Source organism: Sorex fumeus, unplaced genomic scaffold (assembly GCF_029834395.1).
Source record: "Sorex fumeus unplaced genomic scaffold, SorFum_2.1 ptg000047l, whole genome shotgun sequence".
NCBI lineage: Eukaryota > Metazoa > Chordata > Mammalia > Eulipotyphla > Soricidae > Sorex > Sorex fumeus.
In genome coordinates this window covers 42,231,036-42,253,119 of record NW_026606104.1, presented here as the reverse complement: position 1 = coordinate 42,253,119, position 22,084 = coordinate 42,231,036, and the positions used below count along the sequence as shown (strand labels likewise).

General features: G+C 47.4%; 2 protein-coding genes across 4 annotated transcripts in view; both read left to right on the top strand.

The window, feature by feature from the left end:
• Positions 1–22,084, top strand: part of PAFAH2 (platelet activating factor acetylhydrolase 2) — an 86,299-nt gene that overhangs the window by 37,340 nt on the left and 26,875 nt on the right. The window contains exons 11-12 of one of the 3 annotated variants that reach the window (XR_008793701.1): positions 1,877–2,428; positions 5,297–5,406. Coding sequence is in view for 1 of the 3 variants with exons in the window: in XM_056123181.1 (XP_055979156.1) it covers positions 1,877–1,971 (95 nt within the window). In the remaining 2 variants the exon portion in view is untranslated. Of the gene's footprint in view, positions 1–1,876; positions 5,415–22,084 lie in introns of those variants that run through there. The other 2 variants (XR_008793702.1, XM_056123181.1) reach the window with 2 other exon arrangements.
• The window catches only part of STMN1 (stathmin 1), a 36,979-nt gene continuing 36,818 nt past the window's right edge, over positions 21,924–22,084 (top strand). Inside the window, exon 1 of the mRNA XM_056123183.1 lies at positions 21,924–21,948. The gene's annotated coding sequence lies outside the window, so the exon portion shown is untranslated. The remainder of the gene's footprint in view (positions 21,949–22,084) is intronic.

Here is a 22,084-nt window from a genome sequence, read left to right as displayed (position 1 = left end):
AGGTAGGGCTCTTACCTTGCACACAGCTGACCAGGGTTCAATCCTATGGTTCCTCGAGCACTGCCAGAAGTGACCTTGAAGCCAGAGCCAGAAGTAAACCCTGAGCATTACCACCCCCCAAAAAAATTACACGAAGATTTTGGTTTCCTAGGCATTATAAGGTTGTATTGATACTATCCTGTCATCTGCCTAAAGTATGCCAAAGTACTATGTCTAAAAACCCATGTATATAACCTCATGAACGGTGACACAGGGAGACATGAAGTGAGCACAGTGTTAGGAAAATGACGGGAGTACTTGCTGGACAAAGCGACCAACACAGACCTGCCTTTTATGAAAAACACAAATGCAGTATCTGGAAGCGTCAGGGATGCAGTAAGTGAAGCCCACCAATTCCAGGCAAGCCTGCAGTCATCTGACTCCCCCATCTCCCAGTCGGGCCTGTCCTCGACACCCTTTCCTAAACTCCCTTCCTCACTCCCAGCTCTCCAGCATGGTAGCACTGCTGCCTTTCACACCCTGTGTGATGAATTCTATTGTTACCTCTGCCTGCTACACGGTGAGCCCAATGCCAGTGAGAGTTCCTGTTGGGTGTGGATGTGTTTTAGCACCACCCACAGACTGGAACATCATGGTGTGCTCAGGACTTTGTGGAGTTCGTGAATATTTACACTGACTGTTGGAGGCCTACTCTATCCCAAGCAGGGCACTGGGGATTCAAACATGATAGCGGGGTCCCTGCCGCTTGTCTCAGGTGCTGATTTGACCAGAGACGTTATCCTTGTCCCCTCCTCCTGCAGCCTGAGGCCTTGGACCCTTTTTCTGACTGTTTTGGCCATGTAATTAGAACCATCTGTCTGGTTCTAATCCCGTACCATTCATAGAATCATACTCAGGGTTTTGCTGCTGCCGCATGCTGCTGTCCTATTCCTCTGCCCAGGCACTGTGTTTGTGTCCACTGATTGGGAGGTAAAGGACCCTTATTTGTTCAATATCCCTGAGCCTGGATGTAAGCTTGTAATTTTCTCACTCTTTTAGAGATGACCAGGAAGAAACCAGAACTTGAATTCTGTCTCTGTCACTTTCCAGCTATAATGGACTTGAATCAGGAAACTTCTCTGGGCCTCAGTTTTCTCGACTGTAAATTAGAGCTAATAATAGAACTTAGCTCACCAGGGGTATTGGGAAAATTTCAATGAAAAACAAAGCATGTTGGGACCAGAGCGATAGTACAGTAGTTAGGGCACTTGCCTTGCACACAGCTGACCCAGGTTGGATCCCAGCATCCCATTTGGTCTCCTGAGCACCACCAGGAGTGATTCCTGAGTGCCTAGCTAGGAATAACCCCTGAACACTGCTGAGTGTGGCCCCAAAGCAAAACCAAAACAAAATACAATGCATTTTCAGCACAATATTTAGAATGAAACAATTGTCCTGAAAGAATAAATGTTATCATCTATTATTATAATTGTTAAGTTGTTTTTGATGGAGCAAGACATTTGTGAAGCACATTCTGCAGGCACTGACTGGGTAGTTACCAGCTTCCTGCTCCCAACCAACATCAGCCATCATAACCTGTCCCTTTTCTATCCCAGGTCCCCTCTTCAGAATGACCCGCTAAATCAATTTGAAAAAATTGGGGGTCATTCCTATTTGTACTCCTGCCTCTGTGCTCAGGGATCATGCCTGGCTGTGTTCAGGGATTACTTCTGGCCGTGCTGGGGGTGGAAACCATATGTGGTGCCTAGGATAGAACCAGGCTCAGCTGTGGTGCAAGGCCAGAGCCTTAGTCCCTTTACTATCTCTCTCACCGGGTAGTTAGTCTGTGATCTAACTTACAACAATTTACCTGGCTTTCTTTTTTTCCCCCATTCAGATCTGGAAGAGAACTTTGATCAGTGGAACAGCTTTATTGAAGGCATTGGACCATCGCTCATCCCAGGGGCCCCGCACTGTCTGTCCAGCCTGTAGGTGTAACTGGCCATTTGTGAAAGGTCACTGAGTTCCCATTTGGAGCCTGCCCCTGGACAACATAGTCTCCTTTCAGAAAGTGGTCAATGACCTTTTTTCAAAGATTGAGAGGATGTAATCACACTGGTAATTGGATAATGGACACTTTGATTTTGAACTTGTTGATTTCAAACTCCTGTTGGGACTTGGATCACTTACTGATTGCCAGACTGACTTCCTGGGGGCCCAACCTGATGCTGTTGGGGACAGGCAGTGGGATGGGGCTGGGGAGTGAGTCAGACTTAAACTGAGCTCTTTTATCTCAAACCGTCTACTCCCTCACTTGGGCCCAACATGGCTTCTGCAGTGGAAGAAAAGAAGCTGAAGGAGGAAGTGAAATTTCCACCTTCAGAACCTCTAGCCCAGTCTGCCCTCTTTCTTCCTGTCTCTCAGCCTTCTCTCTTCCCAGGGATGCTTGGTGAGTTCTGAGCACTTTAATTTTCTCAGGTCTGTGCAACCATCATCTGATTTTCTGTTTCTCCAAACTTTCTCATAGCCTGACACATAGTTCTGGGCTGGCACACATGTGAGTCCATGGAGGGGGCAGACAGCATTGTCCTCATAGCATAGGGAGAGAAACCGAGGTATGAAGGGGAACCTCAGACCTCTGGTTGTCTTGGAATTTTGCTAAAACAACAGGGTCCAACCCATAGTATTAGGTAGCCCTCACTGGAGTGGGGAGGTGGTTTGGTCAGTAAGAGGTTAGGAGGCCACCCTGGCAGATGAGGAGCACGTTGGTTGATCTAGCTTCTTACTGAAGATGTTAGGAGCCTCCAGTTTGCTCATGATATCTGAGGCAGATGTAGTAATCTGTTTTCTGGCTTGGAGGCCCTGACCCCAAATTAAAGTCAAGATACAGACTGAGTTGGCCCTATGCATAAGTATGAATAATATTAATACTTGTTATGGGCTGGAGAGATAGTGCAGTGGGTAAGGCACTTGCCTTGCATGCGGCCTTCCCAGGTTCAGTCTCTGGCACCACAAATGGCCCCCTAACCCTGCCAGGAGTGATTGCTGAGCCCTCGCTGAGCCAGGAGTAAGCCCTGAGCACCACTGGTTGTGGCCAATGCCCTCCCACCCTTCCCTCCAAAAACACCCAAAACCTGCACTTGTCCAACAATATGTCAAAATAGTTTATCTGCATTAGTACTAGATGAAGAGAGCCATCTGGAAATAACTTTTCCTTCTGCCTTTTTTTTTTTATCACTTATCACTTATCACTTGTGCCCACGTACGGAAAAAACAACAACCTTAGAAGAAAGTCTTCCTAGTTCAGAGCTGAATAGGAAACTCAGCTTGAAAGACTTCTCTCCACTATACTAGACTTTCACATCATTCCAAGTTGCAGAATTGAGTGAAAGCAGAAGGGACATACACTCCTATACAACAACAATAGGTTCACCTCGCCACCAACACCAGCTGGGATGAGGTCTTAGGAGCTATTCCTTCTCAGAGGTGAAACATCACATGCAGGGGGCGGTCTGTGAATTCTCATGAGACATAGACTTAGTCTAGAGGATAGAGTTCTACAGCCTGGTTGTGAGTTTTAGCTCCACCAACTGCTAAATGAATTCATTTCTTCTTTCCACTCTTGATTCCTGCTTTTCCTTTCCTTTTTTTTCCCCCTTCTGGTCATACCAGTGTTCTCAAGGCTACATGCAGCTCAGTGTTTGAGGATCATATCTGGTGCTGTTTAGGGAACCATGCCATGTTGGGGTCACATCAGGACCTCCAGCATGCAAAGCATATACTCAGCACACTAAGCTATCTCTTTGGCCCCTTCATCCCTGCCTTTCTAAAATGACTATCAGTATTATGAATAATTCAGGAGAATAAAGTGAAAAAGCACCACCTCAGGGGCAGTTTAAAAGTATATTTCTTACATTCATACATAGGAGATTTTTTCCAGCTGCTTTAATTGCTTAGAGAAAATGACCCATAATGGTTTTCATTCTAAAACTGACTCACTGAATGTGAGGTCAAATTTGTAAATGTCCCATAGATGCTTAGAAGGCTATCCTTGTCTCAGTGTTTGACTCAGTGACACATTATAGATTAGCTTTTATTGAGAGCACAATTAGATACATAATAGAGCCCCCTTTACCCCAAGTGTTGGCTAGAGCACGTGCTGCCACCCCTTGTGCCCTGGGCTGGTTCCAGATGTGCTGAGGGACCAATTCTGGCAACATTGTTATGAGACCCACTTTCTACCTTGGACCCATAAGCAAGGCAGGTATTTTTGTAGATATGGATCCTCAAGAAAGAAGTTGTTTGGAAAAAGGATCCATTCAGTTCACATTCTGGTGATGACTCCTTTATTCAGGTGAATCTTCCATATAATTGAAAATGATCCTTTAAGCCACAAAATAGAATATCTGATGGCATTGGTAAAATGCAAGAACAGTAATGCACACGCTTCTCACAAACCCCCTTTAACTCTTTAGGCTGTTTCAGTTGGGAGACAAAGCAGCAGGCAGTTCCCAAAAAAAAGCAACAAAAAGTATGACTAGTTCTCTGTGGGCCTTGCATTGTTTTTATCTTCCCATGAGATCCCTGACGGGCACACCAGCCATTCCCTGGAAGTGTTGCTGTCACACTGGTGGTGCTAGAAGAGGCTCTGGTGAATCTTACTACATCTTAAAGCTCCTGCCCAGAAGTGATCTATTTTCATTCACACTTCATTGGCCGAAGCAAGTCACCTGACCATGCCTCACATTCTGTGTTATCCCAAGAGAGCCAAAATACGTTGTGCCCAAGTCTTAGGTCAGAATAGCGGCACTTTTGGGCCTGGAAGATTTGGGAGCTGTTTTGCTCATCTCCTCCGTGGTCTGCGGCAGCTGTTCTCTTAGTTCTTTGGTTGCTTTTCATTGTCTGTGTTGTTGCCCTTGTGGACAAACTGCCAGCCATTACCTCCGATTGCCTTCAATGTGCCAACTCCTAGCAGCTCACTCTGCTTCTTTCAAAGATGTGACTTGTCATGTTATTTACAGCTACTTAAAATCACATAGTTGAATGCTTAGGGGCTCCTTTATGTGGGTTGGGGACACCTGGCTGAGCTCAGGGCTTATTCCTGGCTCTGCACTCAGGGATCACTCCAGCAGGCTCAGGGTTCCAGGATTGAACCTGGGTTGGCCGTGTGCAAAGCAAGTGCCTTATCTGCTGTACTATCACTCCAGCCACTTTAGGGACTCATTTATTGAAACTGAAATACACTGAATTCTGTGCTTGAACTTCCTTCGACTGCTTAGAAGTACTATCTTTGGTCCTTTGTCTTGTTTTCATTTAGCTTCCAGGGAATTGGAAGACACCGGATAAATGACTTTTCAGTAAGCCAGGCAATCCTTCATATTGATTGGTATGTTAATAAATTGCATCCCAACAATTATTTTCAAAAACAACGATATTTTGGGGTTTCTTTTGTATGTTATTCTTTGTTTTCTTTAGTTTTTTTTGGAGGGGGGAGGGAGGGAGGGATGTGGAGGGCTCTGGCTCTGTGCTCAGGAGTCACTCCTATTGGTGCCTGGGGACCATATGGAGTACCAGGAATCAAACCAGAGTTGGCTGCTTGCAAGGAAGGCACCTCATCCACCATACTAGCTCTCCAGTCCTCTTTTGCGTTTTTTTATTCTCTTCCCAATATAGGACTTTATCCATGAAGGCCTTCTTGTGGTCTGTTGTGAAGTTCTAGGCACAAAATGTGCATCATTTAGGAAAGAAGGTAATTTAGACAGAGATCCTACATCCTTCCTCCTTCTGACAAGTCAAGTTAAAGTTGGATGAGTTCTTACTTTGCACCCAACAGCCCATAGCTCCTTCTAGTGAGCGTCCTAACACAGCTAGCCCTCTTGGCCTTCCTCAGGATTACTAGACTCATACAATATTCAATTCTAACTTCATGACATATCCTTGCAGGGCCCTTTATCTTCCCCCTTTTCCTTCTAGGGTACCACTTATCCCTGTGCCTACAGTGTGACAGAGGGACATAAGAGATCACACTAGATTCATTAGGACGCTCGCATTCTGTCCATCACGGCGAGGTGTTTTCTTGTTTGCAAGGCTCATTCACCCATTCTCTCCACACAAATACTGCTGATCCTGTAGGCCCACCTTTCACCCCATGGACCTTCTTTGAAAGCCTCCTTAATTAAATTTCAACTAACATTTGATCCTTGGCTTCCTGCTCCCCAAGAGAAAAATGTTCTGTGCCATATTTAGTATTGTACTTTATTATATTATTCCAGGGCAAGACCCATCTGTTGGATGAGAAAGGCATCCTCCTGTTGACTGACATGGGGAAAAGGGATTTCTGTCTCCTCTCCCCTTTACCCCCGACCCCCTGCGGCCCTTTAGCAGGTTCTGGAACAGCTGGTGTTTGTCCAGCCCTCTGATGTCTCCAGCTGCCCTGCCTCCTTTTCCTTTGGTTTCCCCAGATCCCAGCTGTGGGGCTCAGGGCAGAGCCAGTGACACAGCAGTCAAGGAACAAACCAGGAATCATGGACATGTAACATTTGCAAGCTAGAAGGAAGCAAAACTGAGTACAAATCACACCAATATTGAAAGCGAGGGAAAGCGGTTTGCCAGCTTATTTTCCCCATCTTGCTTTCATCTAAAAAAAGAAGCTGCTCAGAAATACAGCCCTCCTCGGCCCGCGAAGCCAGATGGTCCCTAGATGCTTGGCCTGCCAAGTGTGCATATATAATTACTCATCTTCATGCAGTTGCATCCAGGGCTGAATTCAGACTCTGACACTTTTTTTTTTTTTTTGCCATTTGATCTGGAGCCAGTGGACCCTTCAGAGACTTTCTTTCTTTTTCTGCAAAATGGGGTCACTAATTTGCCCATTTGAGGATTTAAAGATGGGAGCCAGGGTTTCAGTGTTAGAAGTGCGCATTTTGTAATTGAAAAGCACTTGAGAAATCTTTGTTGCTATTAATAATAAAAGTGCCATATTTTGTTTTTGCCTTAGTGCGCTACTACTTAATGAGCACTTGTTCCGTGCCAGATACTGTGATAAATGTTTCACATGTTGTATCATTTAATCCTGACAGCATTCCTGAAAGGTAGGGCCATGTTATCCTCCTACAACAGAGCAGAAAAGAGGTTTAGAAGGCTTTGCTAGTTGCAGCCACACTCACCCAACATGGAAGTGCTGGAGCAAGGACTGGAACAAACAGTTAGGTTCCAAAGCTCTGTCACTGTCCTGTCACTGTCCTCCCAGTGTTCATCGATTTGCTCGAGCGGGCCTGGTAACGTCTCCATTGTGATACTTGCTACTGTGTTTGGCATATTGAATATGTCACGGGGAGCTTGCCAGGCTTTGCTGTGTGGGCAAGATACTCTCAGTAGCTTGTCGGGCTCTCCGAGAGGGGCGGAGGAATCAAACTCAGGTCGGCCATGTTGGCCGCTTGCAAGGCAAACGCCCTACCCGCTGTGCTATCACTCCAGCCCAGGTTCCAAAGTTAGTGCTCATACTTACTGTTCATTCTTACCTCACACAAAAGAATCTGTTTTTTACCCTCTATGGGCTAAAATCATCCCCAATTCGATCTTGGTAAGAAGTTGATTCATATAATGCTGTTTTGTTTTTGGGTAGGGATGCTCTGCAGTGATGCTCACAGGGGCCCTGCGGCCACTCGTGGGAGAACCTGGCTGTGCGCATTCAGCAGTGCAGTGCTGGGGGCCTTCAGGGCTACACCTAGAAATTGGGGGGCAGGGAGAGTGGGGGCCATGCAGTACTGGAGACTGAACTTAGGGTCACCACACACAAAGCATGCATGCCAACCCTTTCAGCTACCTCCTCAGCCCTACAATGTTTGTTTTTATTAGATTCATTTTGTTGCAGTGCTGGGGATCAAACCCAGGCCCTTATTCATGTAAGGCCTATACTCTTATTACTGAGCCACATACCAGGCCCACCATTCCCATCCCCACCCCCCAAAACAGCTACTAGCTAATGGCAGAGCTAGGATGAGGGTCTAAGTCCCAGATGCCCCCCTGACTCTTGAATTTATTTTTCAATTTTTTTTTTCACACCCGGCTTGTGCACAGGGGTTACTCCTGGCTCATGCACTCAGGAATTACTCCTGGTGATGCTCGGGGGACCATATGGGATGCCGGAAATCGAACCCGGGTTGGCCGCGTGCAAGGCAAATGCCCTACCCGCTGTGCTATCGCTCCAGCCCCCCCCCCCCTTTGTTTAGTTGTTGGGCCACATGTGGTTGTTCTCAGGGATACTCTCATATCTATGTTCAGGGACTCCTCCCGTTGGTTCTCGGGGAATTGGGAGTGCCATGGGGTGCTGGGTTTTAAACCAGTGTTGACCATATGCAAAGAAAACTCCTTAAACCTTCTACTATCTCCCAGCCCTTGCCCTTGTGTTATTGCCCCCTTGCCCCATCCAGCCCCGCCTCCTCAGAAATGTAAAGACTGGCCCCATCTTCTCCAGGCTGGGTGATTTATCATATGTCCTGACATCTCCTCTCCCCCCTTTCATCATCCTAGAGGTCCCTCATCAATCCCATGTAATTGGAACCGCAACCTTGCTGGCCCCCAGGGAGTGGGAGCAGCCGGTGACTAATGCTTTGGAGATCTGAACTCATCTCTCGGCGCCACTAGATCTCTGCTGATTCCATAGTTCAGTCAGCTGAGGATGGATCCTGTCTGACGCAAATATAGCCCTCATCTTACCTGGAACACTGTGTTTATCAAAACCTCCTTCCAAGGTGGCAGAGCTTAAAGGGCTCACAGAGAGCTATCACTAACTGACTGAGCCTTCACTCACATTAGGGCATGTAGATTTCCATTCCATCTTTTAGTTGCAACTGACAGAAAAACATGATGGTGCTGAGGCACAAAGGGCTTTCATCAGAAAGAGAAAGTTAAGCAAAGAGCTTTCCACAGAAAGAGAAAGTTCGAGGGCTAGGAGAGATACAGAGGGTAGGGCATTTGTCTTGCTCGCAGCAGACCCTGGTTCGATCCCCTGCAACCAGATGGTTCCCTGAGTCTGCCAGGAGTGATTCCTAAGTGCAGAGCCAGGGGGAAAGGCTTGAGCACTGTTGAGTATGGCCCAAAAACCAACCCCAAAACCCCACCACTAAAAAGGAGAAAGTTTGAGATGGGGTGACTGACTGTCCACGAAGTAGCTGAGTCAGTCCCAGCAGTCCCCAGACTCTCAGTCTGTGTGGCCTACAGTCCTGGGGGAGAGATTTCAGAGTTGCTTGCTCCAGGGCCCATGCCATAGACGTCATGCAGAGAGGCAGGCTTTGCTTGAGGCATGTCCACCTCTCAGACTGGACACTGTGGGAAGGAGGGCCAGTCTGAGCCATGATGCCCTCTTTTGTCCCCAGGATATTGTGCCTGATCTCATCAGAACAGTGTGGGATGACTATTCCCGGCAGACAGCCCACCAGTCGCTTCTTAAGGATACTAAATATTTCATTCCCTGCAGGAGGTGCCTTTTTCTCTCCCCCGTGGGACCTCTGGCTTTTCACTTGGGAGCCTGCCCTAAGATTTAGTCTTAGAGTCTGAAGTCTCACAGTCTGAAGTAGTCCTTGACTGTCGGACACATTGACACTGTAGTATTCTTATGAGGACTTTTACTCTGAACACCAAGTCATAACTTTTTTCCCTATCAAGTGGTAGGAAAAAGGGTTTCTCAGGCCAGAGATAGTATAGTGTTAAGGCACTTCCCTTGTATGCGGTCAACTGTGGTTTGATCCCCAGCATTGCATGGCTTCCTGAGCACCACTCGGAGTGACCCCAGAGCACAAGCCTGGTGTGGCCCCTCAAAACAAACAAACAAAAAACCCAAACCCACATTCTCACTTTCACTTTGAGTTCCATCCAATGCCAGTTGTCGACTCTGGAAATTAGCAATGTTCCACAGCGCCGAGGGAATCAGATATGGAAATCAGGAATGGAGTTAAGGTCAGGTATGGGAAAGAATAGAGTAAGAGTCAGATTTGTCCCTTATAAACAACTCGGTCATTTTTAAATAGTAATTTTAAGGGCTGGAGTGATAGCACAGCGGGTAGGGCGTTTGCCTTGCATGCTGCTGACCTGGGTTCGATCCCCGGCATCCCATATGGTCCCCCAAGCACCGCCAGGAGTAATTCCTGAGTGCAGAGCCAGGAATAACCCCTGAGCATCGCTGGGTGTGACCCAAAAAAAGAAAAAAAAATTATATTCGACTCAATTCTATCAAGATGTTTTCCATGCCAGACGTGGGAATGTGGCTCATGGCTGGGCACAGGACAGGGCTTGCAGATGTGAGCCCCTGGGTTCAATCCCCGGCCCAGCAGCACACACCTCCTGGCCTCCCAGTCCTGCCACGTGTGACCCCAACCTCCCCCAACAACAACTGGAAAAAAAAGTGTTCCATGTTAGAATTCAACTTTTATCAAATTGGCATTGCCACACTGTCCTGCTTTGAGACCAGGGCCAGTACTTTTATCAGATAGGCACAGTGTCCTGGCAGAGCCAGCCAGGGCTCAGGCCAGGCAGATTCCAGACCCAGACTCTGCCCTCATTTGTGTCCTGCAGGGACTGGCAGCTGCTCTCCAGTCCTTTGTCTCAGCCCACACCCTCTTCCTATCCCTCATGCATGGGAAGGTGAGGCCAAAGCTGGCCACAGGGAGCTCACCAGCTGCAGTGTCTCCTGCACCCCAGCAAGACAGGGTCAGAATCCATAGTGTGTGGGCAAACCTCCACATGTTTGGTGAGCAGAAGTGTCAAAAATGAAGCATCCTGGGTAAGGGCTAAAGGAGACACTCAGAAGGAAAGCCAGGTTTTCTTCTTTTTCCTTTTATTGGATTTTGGGCCACCCTTGACTATGCTCAGGGCTTACACCTGACTCTGCACTCACCCTGGCAAGGTTCAGGGAACCATATGAGGTACTGGGGATTGAACCAGGGCCACCTGCATGCAGGGCAAGCACCCTACCCACTGTATCATCTCTCTGACCCCTGGAATTTTCCTAATACAGGCAGATTGCTGTAAGAGAACGTACTGAAAAGAGAAACTAGTCAAATGGGCCAGAGAGAGCTCAAGGGACTGAACATATGCTTTCCATGAGGAAATCCTGGATTCAGTCACTACATTGATGGTCGCTGGGTGTGGCCCTAAATTCAAACCCAGAGAAAACAAAACAAAAGAGAAACAAACAAAAGAGAAAATTCTGTAAGAAATAGCACTCTCAATCCCATCATATTGGGGTTTATTGGCTGTCGCCCTCAGAAGCCTCGTGGGCAGAGAAAACTAATGTGCATGTTAGCAGAGGAAGGGCATTAGCCTTACTTACAGACTGTTCTGCAAACCCCAGTGTGGGTGGTTAACTTGCAATGAGAAATGTGAGTGGATAGGCTAGATCCCCCTCCATCCACAAAAGCTTTCTCTAGAGGCCCTTCCAATGGCCCAGGCCAGTTGTAATTGACAGATGGCAATGAGGGGGATGAAGTGGCTTGATCCAAACATTACCTGTAGTTGGCTCGGGCCTCTTTGCACATCCCCATGACTGTGCACATCCCCACCAACATGGGGACAGATGCATTGGTTCTTTTTTTATTTCCTTTTTGGGTCACACCTGGCGATGCACAGGGGTTACTCCTGGCTCTGCACTCAGGAATTACTCCTGGTGATGCTCAGGGGACCATAAGAGATGCTGAGAATCGAACCCAGGTTGGCCGTGTGCAAGGCAAACGTCCTACCTGCTTGTGCTATTGTTCCAGCCCCACACATTGGTACTTAGATCAAAGTGTCCCACCCATGTTAGCAGGGCTGGAATTGACACAGCTATCGTTCTGTGCTCCCAAGGTCTCCTGACCTGTGTTCTAGTCAGTGCAATGCTGCTTTATGTAGGTGAAAATATTTCACTGGGCGCCAAAAGCTAATGGCTGAGGAGCCCCATCTGTGCCTTGAAGGCACTTGTTCTCAATCTCTGATTCAATGGACCTTTAGAAGTCTCCCCTTCCCCCCTGAAATTATATGCAAAGTTTTAAGCATATGGTCAAATGTGCATTTTTCTTGAGAGCGAGTTAGTAAGGTTTAACTAGATTTGCATAAAAGAATATCCATTTAGCAGAGAATGTCAAATGCCCTTTATGTCCCAGGCTTACTACCAAGCCTTTTACATATATTATTTCTATTTAATCCCCTCTAAGGTCAAGGAATTTGCCCCCAATTATCAATCTGGGCAAGTTAAAAAAAAAAACTAGCTTTAAAGTAATGGTCATCACTCTCCTCTCTGATATTCTCAGTTTCTATGCTGTGGGGAACTCTTGCTCCACCCCCTTTTATCTCCCTAAATGAAAAAAAGCGTTATTGGCAATCAGCACACACACACACAATCCTTGCCAAAGGAAGCTGTGAAATGGCTTTGTTGATTCTCTGGGCTCTTTTGTCTGTTCTGGCACCTCGAATTACCTGTTTTATTTTCTTTTTCACAGATCCTTGTGTGCACTCAAATTAACTTGTGAACTAGCGCCTCATTTCTGCAGCTCACCCACTTTGACAGTCTAGCTGCCATCGTCTTCTATAAATGCCCTTTCTTCCCAAAATGCTGGTTTGCCATCTGCTTATCTCCCTTTCACTCCATCAGCCTAGAACCTTCATCTTTGCGAAAGGATCACTGGGTTGTTGCTTATCAAAAGCGGTATGCATCTCGGTCAGTTTTCCAGTTGAGAATCAGGCAAGAGGTTTTGCAACTTTCACTTATTCACTGAATACTCATTAATTTTTCAGACACTGTTCTAAGCCCTAGGGAGATAGATAGGAATCTTTGCCCTTGTGGAGCCAAGGTTTTAGGAGAAGAAAACAGACATGAAAACAACTGTGCAAGTTCGTACAGAGTAGGTCGGGTGTTTTTGAAGTTCTGTGAGGAGAAACAATGGTGGAGGCCGGTGAGCACCAAGCAGGGTGAGCATTCTATGTCCACTGATGGTGATTGGGCATCTAGTCTAGGACTGAAAAACGAGCAAAGGCCTCTGTGACAGTGGAAAAAACCAGGAATTTGGGGCAGACTAGCTCCATTGAATCCTGGTTCTCTACTTCTTACTGCTTAACCTGTGGTGCTGGACCCTGATCTCGAGCTTTAGATCCTCCACTGACAGCACATAATAAACACAGCTCTCTCTTAAGGATGTTGCCAGGTTAGATTGAAATGGTACGTGCAAAGCGTTTGGCACTAAATACCTCAACAGGAATCATTTTTGCTAGATGGCTTCAGGTTCCACCCAATCCAGTTTCCCTTATGTTCAGAGACTGTCTCGGATGCAGAGGTCTCAGGAGGGGAACTGGAGTCTGTTTCCCTTCCTGAGTCTAACAGCAAGATGAGGCTTAACCCTCTAGTGATGTTTAGAAGGAAGTTACTCTGCGGCATTACGAACAGTGCTATCTGTAAACAAAGGGTTTCATTTTGAAGAAAGACCGATCCCTGGCAACACACACACACACACACACACACACACACACACACACGCACGCACGCACACGCACACGCACACCTTTCCTTACATTTCTTTCTTTTCCCTGTCTGATAAAGGTGGGGTCTTCAATCTAGTTCACTGATTGCAAAATCCTGGATTGATTCAACACATGATCTATTTTCATCTCTCTACCACTTGCTTAAAATAAGGAGCTCATTGCTATTCTGCCCACGGCTGCGTCTAAATCATAACTGGGCTGGGAGTTGAATACATTTTTCTCGCTTCTGCTAAACACCATTTTGATCTCTGCTAAGGTTCTCAGATGAGGGTCTGATTTGGAGTCCGTGCCTGGACCCGAAGGGAAACCAGGTTTGGAGGGACCTGCCCTTGCTCAGAGAGAGCTTTTCTCCCCACGACCTGTTTGTCTCCCTCTGAAAATGATCAGGATACCTGCAGCTAACTGGCGCCACCTCCCAAGCTGTCACAGTTCCTCTCCTTTCACCAGCCCTCATTCCTTTGTGGGGCTTGGTGAGCTTTTGTTTCCAGTTTCTCCTGCAAAGGCCTGTATCTAGCACAACACCCAACTATCAGCCTTCACTGGGCTAAACATCGCCTGGAATTTAAAAAAAGGAAAAATGGGGCCAGGGAGATAGTGCAGGGGTTCAAATTGTTTGCCTTGCATGCTGCCAGCCCAGTTTGAGTCCCTGGTGTATAGAGCCGGGAGTAGCTCTGAGCACTGCCTGATGCCTGCCCCCCTCCAGAAAAAGGGTTTAGAAAAAGAAAACAAAAGAAAACAACTTGATCTAAGCACCTTCTGGATTTGAGTCACCCCCTTCTGGCCTTTGTTATAAAGTAGTAAAGTTCAAGTCAGAGAACTCCAGAAAAACAGTTTGATAAACATCAATTATGAGAGAGACTCTTGGCTCCTGGGGGAATGACGGCATGCTCTAGTTCTGCCGGAAGCATATGCTTTTCCCTCTCTGATCCCCGTCCAAACCCAGCCCCTCCCATTCCTGCCTCTCCTTCTCCAAAGAAGGGGCAGCACTAATGTTACCATTTCATGAAGGGGAAGGAGTTTGTGGTTCAGATTAATGTAGGAGGCTGCCCTGAGGGCAGATCAAAAACCCGTGTCACCCTCCAAGGCCTTGTTATTTAAATGATTATGAATTTTCCCCATGCATTTTGTTTTGTTTTGTTTTGGGTCCACAAGCAGCAGTGCTCAGGGCTCACACCTGACTTTGTGCTCACATTTCCAATGTGATCCTTGAGCCCCCGGGGAACCGTTTGGGGTGCTAGGTATTGAGCCTAGGTTGGCTGTGTGCAAGGCAAGTGCTTTATTATTTTTTTTTCTTTTTGGGTGACACCCAGTGATGCACAGGGGTTACTCCTGGCTCTGCACTCAGGAATTACTCCTGGCAGTGTTCAGGGATGCTGGGATGCTGGGAATCAAACCCTAATTGGTTGCGCGCCAGGCAAACGCCCTACCTGCTGTGCTATTGCTCCAGCCCCAAGACAAGTGCTTTAACCCCTGTTCTATCTCTCCAGCCCCTTCCATGTATGTTTGATAACAAAGCTTGTTGTCCAGACTTTTGGTATGAGGAGGAGGTACCAGGGGGAGGGAAAGGGCTGGAGCGATAGCACAGCGGGTAGGGTGTTTGCCTTGTATGCTGCTGACCTAGTCGGCCCAGGTTCGATTCCTTCGCCCCTCTCAGAGGCTCTCAGAGAGCTTGGCAAGCTACCTAGAGTATCTCGCCCGCACGGCAAAAGCCTGGCAGGCTACTCTTGACATATTTGATATGCCAAACACAGTAATGGAGATGTTACTGGGCCCGCTCGAGCAAATCGATGAACAACAGGAGGACAGTGACCAGGGGGAAGAGTAAGTGTTCCATTCTGTCCAGGAAAACCAAGGGCAGCTGGGAAAACAGAGGACAGAAAGACCTCAGAAAGAGGAGACACAGGAAAGAGGAGAAAGCTGGCTTTCACCTTTTTGTTCAGAAACGGCTCTAAGGACCAGAGAGATGGTACAGCCGATACGAAGCTTCCCTTGCACGTGGCCTGCCTGGGTTTGATCCCCAGCACTCCAGCTCCGTATGGTCCGAGCCCTGTCAGGAGGAATCCCTGAGTGCAGAGTCAGGAATAAATCCTGAGCAAACAACAAAAGAAACTGCTCTAGGCAGGCAAGGCCACATCAGTGAAGGAGGTGAGTGGCCACCAGCCAACCACAGAACCAGCCAGGCCAGAAAACAAACTCTCAGACTTGGGCTTCACCTAATTCTGAATTTGCTTCCAGTTAATCCTAAGTCTGCTGTTCATTAGCCCTGTTACTCTGGACAACTTACTTTGTCTTTCTGGACCTCAGCTTCCTCATCAACAAAATGGGAGTTATATGTTATAGTAATATATTTTTTCTACCTAATAAGTTGTAGTACCTGAGCCAGCATGTAAGGAATCGCACATATAGCGCAGTGTGGAATAATCAGTGATTGTGGTTATTAAGCACCTAAACGTGCTCGGCCTTTTGTGCCGGTCACTGGAAATACTTAGATGACTAAGGTTAGTCATTTCCCAAGGAGATGGTATAAAATGTCACAGAAGCCATAGATCCCTTTTTATACTCAGCAAGGTTTTGTAAGATAATAAACTCATAAGGTGTGAGTGGTTTTTCTACGACTTTAATAAAAGTAGGAGCTAGATAGATCGTATAGCTGATAAGGCACTTGCCTTGCACACAGCTAACCTGGGTTTGATCTTCAGCACCACATAGGGTCCTCTGAACCTGCCAGGAATGACTCTTGAGCACAAAGACAGAAATAAGCCCTGAGTACAGTCTGGGAGCACAATGTAGCCCCCAAACAAAAAAAGAACAAAAATAAAATAAAGCAAAAGTAACTGGCTCAGAGATAGACAACTTATCTTGTCTGTGTGGGGTTTTGGGTTTGATCCTTAATACTGAAAAAAGAGGAAGTTCTTTTTTTTTCAAAAGGGGAATAAAGTACATTTTATTTATTTATTTTATTTAGGTTTTTATTAGTGAAACACCATGAGGTACAGTTGTAGATTTACAATTTTTTGTGCTTGAATTTCAGTTATACAATGATCTTATACCCATCCCTCCACCAGTGCTCATTCACCACCACCACTGATCCCAGTATCCATCCCACCCCCTGTTCCCCCTTCCCACCCTGCCTCTGTGGCTGGGCATTCCCCCTTGTTCTCTCTCTCCTTTTGGGTGCTGTGGTTTGCAAAAGAGGCATTGAGTGGCAATCATGTTCGGTCTAAAGTCTACTCTCAGCAGGCATCTCCCATCCTGGGTGGATTTTCCCAACACCCTTTATTTGGTTCTCTCTTCTCTACCTGAACTACCTTTTCCTCTAGCGTGTGAGGCTGGCCTCCAAGCCATGGAGTAAACCTCCTGGTACTTATCTCTGCTATTCTTGGGTGTTAGTCTCCTATTTTGTTACTTTATGTTCCCCAAATTAATGCAATCTTTCTATGAAGAGAAAGAAATTCTTAAATCTAGACCCGGAGGGCCAAATACCACTTGTTCCCCTGAGCACCTCCAGAGGGACCCCTGAGCACTTACTGTGCAAGGAGTTGCCCCACTGCTGGGTATGTTCCAGAAAAAAGAAAAAAAAGGAATTGTCTCTAAAGGCCACTGGTGCATAGCAAACCCTCAGCCCTCCTTACAGGCCAGCAGCTCAGCGTTGCACTGTTCAGGGGCCTCAATATTACATTTTATGTTCCCACCTCGGGGTGGGGGTGGGGAATAAGAGGCAAAAATACCCAAAAAAATAATTTGAAAGGAGGTAAAATGACCAGAACAAGGGCCAGAGGGACAATACAGTGGGTAGGAGACTGTCTTATACATGGCTGACCAAGGTTTGATCCCTTGCATCCTATATGTTACCCCAATCCTGCCAGGAGTGATCCCTGAGTGCAGAGCCAGGAGTAAACCCTGAGCCCAACCAGATGTGGCCCCAAATTGAAAAAAAAATGGTCAGAACCTGAGGAATAGATAAAGCAATCGGTAGATCATTCGGTGGGGTCAAGGAATTTAGGGGAAAGGCTTTTTGCAGGTTTGGGTTGAAGCGAAACCCTATTTCCTGCCCTCGCTTCAGCTGGCCATGGGTCAGCAGAGGGAGCAGTGGGACCGAGGTAGCAGAGGGTGTATGCCCCCTGCCCAGGAGCTGTGCCAGTGGCTCTGCCCACAGAGCTCCAGTTGAAGGCTGTCCTGGGACTCAAGGCCTTGCTGCCCTGCCTGTCTGCCTTGCCCCCTTTGTCTTTCCCTTCCAGGCATGGCTACCTTTCAGGGCCTGCATCCTTCTAGATTCAGATCCCGTAGATTCTATAATAGCTCCAAGAAGCAGACTTCAGGTCAGGTAAGGTCCCGCCCCACCCCAAGGGATCCCTCCCTGGAAGCCAAAAATCTTCAGAACTCAACTGCTGCCATGCCCACTGCCGCTCTCCACAGGCTCAGACCGAGCCTCACCCACAAGTAAACCTATTCCTGGACTGCGCGGCCACATTTGTGGCTGCACGACATCTCATACCTCATACCACTCATACTCCAAGAGTAGCGCACCACATTTGATGGGGTTTAAAGTACTCAAAGGCATGGGGCCAGAGTGATAGTACAGAGGGTAGGGTGTTTGCCTTGCAAGCAGCTGACCCAGGTTCAATCCCTGGCATCCCATATGGTCCCCTAAGCACTGCCAGGAGTAATTCCTGAGCATAGAGCCAAGAGTAACCCCTGAGCATCGCTGGGTGTGACCCAAAAAGCAAAACAATAAATAAAAAAATAGAAAAAATAAAGTAGAAGGCAACCAATCTTAGAGGTAATAAATATACATACACACACACACACACACACACACACACACTTCACTATCACTATCACTATCAACCCATTGTTCATCAATTTGCTTGAGCGGGTGCCAGTAACATCTCCATTTGTCCCTGTCATGCCCCAAAAGCCTCCATCCCTCTCGGAGAGCCCGGCAAGCTACCTAGAGTATCCCGCCCACACGGCAGAGCCTGGCAAGCTGGAGCGATAGCACAGCGGCAGGGCATTTGCCTTGCACGCAGCCAACATGGCCGACCTGAGTTCGATTCCTCTGCCCTTCTCACGGCAAAGCCTGGCAAGCTCCCCGTGATGTATTCGATATGCCAAACACAGTAACAAGTCTCACAATGGAGACATTACTGGGCCCACTCGAGCAAAATCGATGAACAACGGGAGGACCATGACCATGACCATATATATAAACTCTTAACAACATGTTAGTAATCTCTTATAGAAGGGTGTAATGACCCCTGGGTGAAATACAACAATATTCACACACTCTCCTCTAAATAAACTTTTTTGGAGTATTTTCAGTGGTTTATTCATAACAATACAAAATAAATTTTTTTGGTTCTGCTTTGGTGCAGGGGTTGGAGTTCAGGATGGAAACATCCAAAATATGGTGGTGGGAAGGTGTAATGATGGTGGGATTGGTGTTCGAATAATACATGTAATCAAATATTTTGGGGAAAAAATAAGAAGAAGTAGGCACCCATCACTTCTCAGAAAACAAAGGCTTAGAAGAAACAGCACATCCCAGAGCACAGAATGAGACAGTGGGGATCCCATGAGTGGGCCCAGCTCTGCTGACTCCGAGGCCTGAGCTGCCACTGTCTGAATGCTTCCCTCCCCTGGGGCATGTATCCAGGCTTTGGCAAAGGAGAGGTTCCCCCAGAGGACCACAGGCTCTTTAGACACAAAACATCCTTCCTTTTCCAGGGGGAGGTACGGAGACTTCAGGAAGCCAGTGGGGGTGGAGTGAGCCCCAGCAAGAGAGTCTGGAGTCCTCATGGAGCTCGGCCCTCACGGGTCCCCTGCAATATCATATAGCCTCTCTCGATGTGAGAGAGTGGAAGGAAAGAAGTAATGTGAGAAATGCTTTGGCAGTGGCAAAAGCACAGAAACAGGCAAACATGAAGGAGGGCTAGTACTCCGCTGTTATTTCTCTTTCAGTTCCTTTATTTGCTCACTCAATGCTGGAAAATTCCTCACTGAACACTTGTGCCATGAAAGATGCTGCAGAGTACTAGGGAGCCAGAAAAATCCCCAGTACTTTAAGGAACCCAAAGGGAAAAGACACCAATCTAAACAAATAATTAGAATGCAGAGGTATGAGAGGGGCATGGTGTCTTGGAGTGTAGAAGTGGGTCCAGTGGGCACCAATTGGGGTCAGAAAGGGCCCTGCAAGTGGAGGCTAGGCGGAATGGGGCAGAGGCTGGCAGAGAGAGCCTGGGTATTCATGGAGCTAATGCTGGTGGTCAGTGTTGGTGAGGCACCTGATATCTGAGGGAAGTATGGTGGCTGTCTCTTCGGGGTACAGTGGGACTCATCACTTGTTCAGATTCTCTTCAGGGCATGTTCAGTGTGTATGTCCCTGCAATGATGGAACTTGGCTACGCAGTTGCAAGGAAAGAACGGATTTTTTCTTTGTTTTGTGTTGGGGCCACACCCAGTGATGCTCAGGGGTTACTCTTGACTTGCTCTTAAGGAATCACTTTTGGCAATGCTCAGCAGACCATAGGGGATGCTGGGGATTGAATCTAGGTCAGTCACGTGCAAGGCAAGTCCCTACCCACTGTACTATTGCTCTCACCCAGAAGAGAAATGCTTTTTTCTCTTTTTTTCTTTTTAAGAAAGGAATTTCAGGAGTAGGCAAGCAGTGAAGTAAAACAGATTTTATTTGGAGGTTTTGAAGGGAAGGAAGGAGAGAAAGTGGGAGAGTGGAAAGTAACGTGCTCAAAAGAGAACGCAGGCTTCTCCAGGGTGGAGAGAGAGCCCCTACACACATCCCAGTATTAGATAGGAAAACATAAAAGTACACAACTCAGAGGGGAGATGCAGGTGACACATGTGCTCGGGCACCACAAGTGCTTGAGCAGCGTATGCGCTGGAAGAGAGATTTTAATCAAACGGTCTCAGCTTCAAGTCAGCCACGTTTTGTGTCCCTTTGTTTATGTTAGTAAGTGCTCTGCAGTGAACACCCTGAGCTCTAGCTTCTTCCTTGCACATGAACACCAGTGTTGCTCTGGGTGGTTCCTGAGAGATCTCCGTTTGTGTCGGTTGCAGTTGAGCTGACTTACTCCTTTGGCCAGGGCTTTCAGCAGAACCACCTGGAAAGATTTGGTTCCCCTGGGGCCCAGCCTGCACCATCCTAGGTCTAATCAGGACTGGTTTTAGTGGGTTGAATAGCAACTCACTGCAACTTCAGGCAGAGAGAACACCTCAGGACACCTTACTCAGAGGGACTGTGAGGGTGGCCTTAGCTCTCTACAACCTCTCTTTTGGATGATATTTAATCTGTATCAACCTCAATATTTATTCTCTGAGCTCGTTTCAGTTGAAACCTGAGGGTCCAAAGTTGCCATTTCATGAGTTTTTTTTTTCCTACTTTAATTTATCCTAATCTTGACCTACTTTATCCTATGGAACGCTTGGCTATTTTCTCTGTCAGACTGGAACTGAGGAGAAATGTTTAGAATTAACAGTCCAGTTTCACAGATATGAAGAGTGAGGCCCAAATGAGGCCATAGACCTGCTCCCAGTTGCATGCATGTTAGGTCTCCGCCTAGAACAGCTCTTTGGCCCGAATCTGTGCTAGTGGATGTTCCCAAGAACAAATCCTTATCCTGGGAAAACCTGGTCACATAGACCCTGCCCTAGGAAATTTAGAGCCAGAGGTCAAATCGAAAAAGACAGCTCCCTGGTTTTAAGTGGCTCTGTGGAACTTGAGGGCAGAAACCAATACAATTAGGCAAATATTACTATGTTCAAGGCAGAGATCTATAGGCTCTTAATACTTCCCTGACCCTCTGTGACCTGAGAAAAGTGATCAATATTCTTTCAAGCTTGTCAGGACCAGACTGGTCACAATGGGAGTCTGGGCCCAGTCAAAGATCAGCGGAGAACAGTGAGGAGACAGAGGGAGCAGAGAGGGGGTTAAGGTTGGGAACCTTGGTGGCATGTGACCTGTTCTTTAAACCTTCTGTTCTCGCAAACCCTTCCTAGCAGCCCAGAGCAAGTAGGGACAGGGACAGGGTCATTGAAACACAATTCACCTGCTTTCATAAGGCCCTTGGGTGTGAAGCTATTGGTCTTTCCTCTCTGAGTGGAGGAGATTTACCCAAGATGAATGCTTTTACGGGCTAGCCCAGTGTCCTTCACACAGTGGCTGGTCCAGGAGGCTCCTGGGAGTGAGAAAGAATAGGCTTCCAGAAAGAGAAGTTTAAAACCTAGCTCCAAGGTAAGATTCCAGCCTGGACCCGAGCAAATTAGTCTTTTGGCCTGGTTGCCATGGAGACAGACAGGCAGCAGCTGTGCGGGAAGCAGGCTCAGCGGCTTCACCAGCATTGAGGAGGATTCTGAGACTGCCTGTGGGGGAGGGGCTCACACCCCACTTCTCCCCCAGATCCGGAGGCTCCTGACTGCTCCCGCAAGGCCCACACCCAGGATCTGGTGAGTTGCCAGCGCCACAAAAAGGAGCCATGGCAGTGCCGGACCCTCAAAGCGGGTTTGCTTCCAGCCTCCAGCTCAGCTTTTGGAACAAACAGATTTTCCAGTGCTGAGCTCCTGCGCCCTGGGAGGGTTCCCA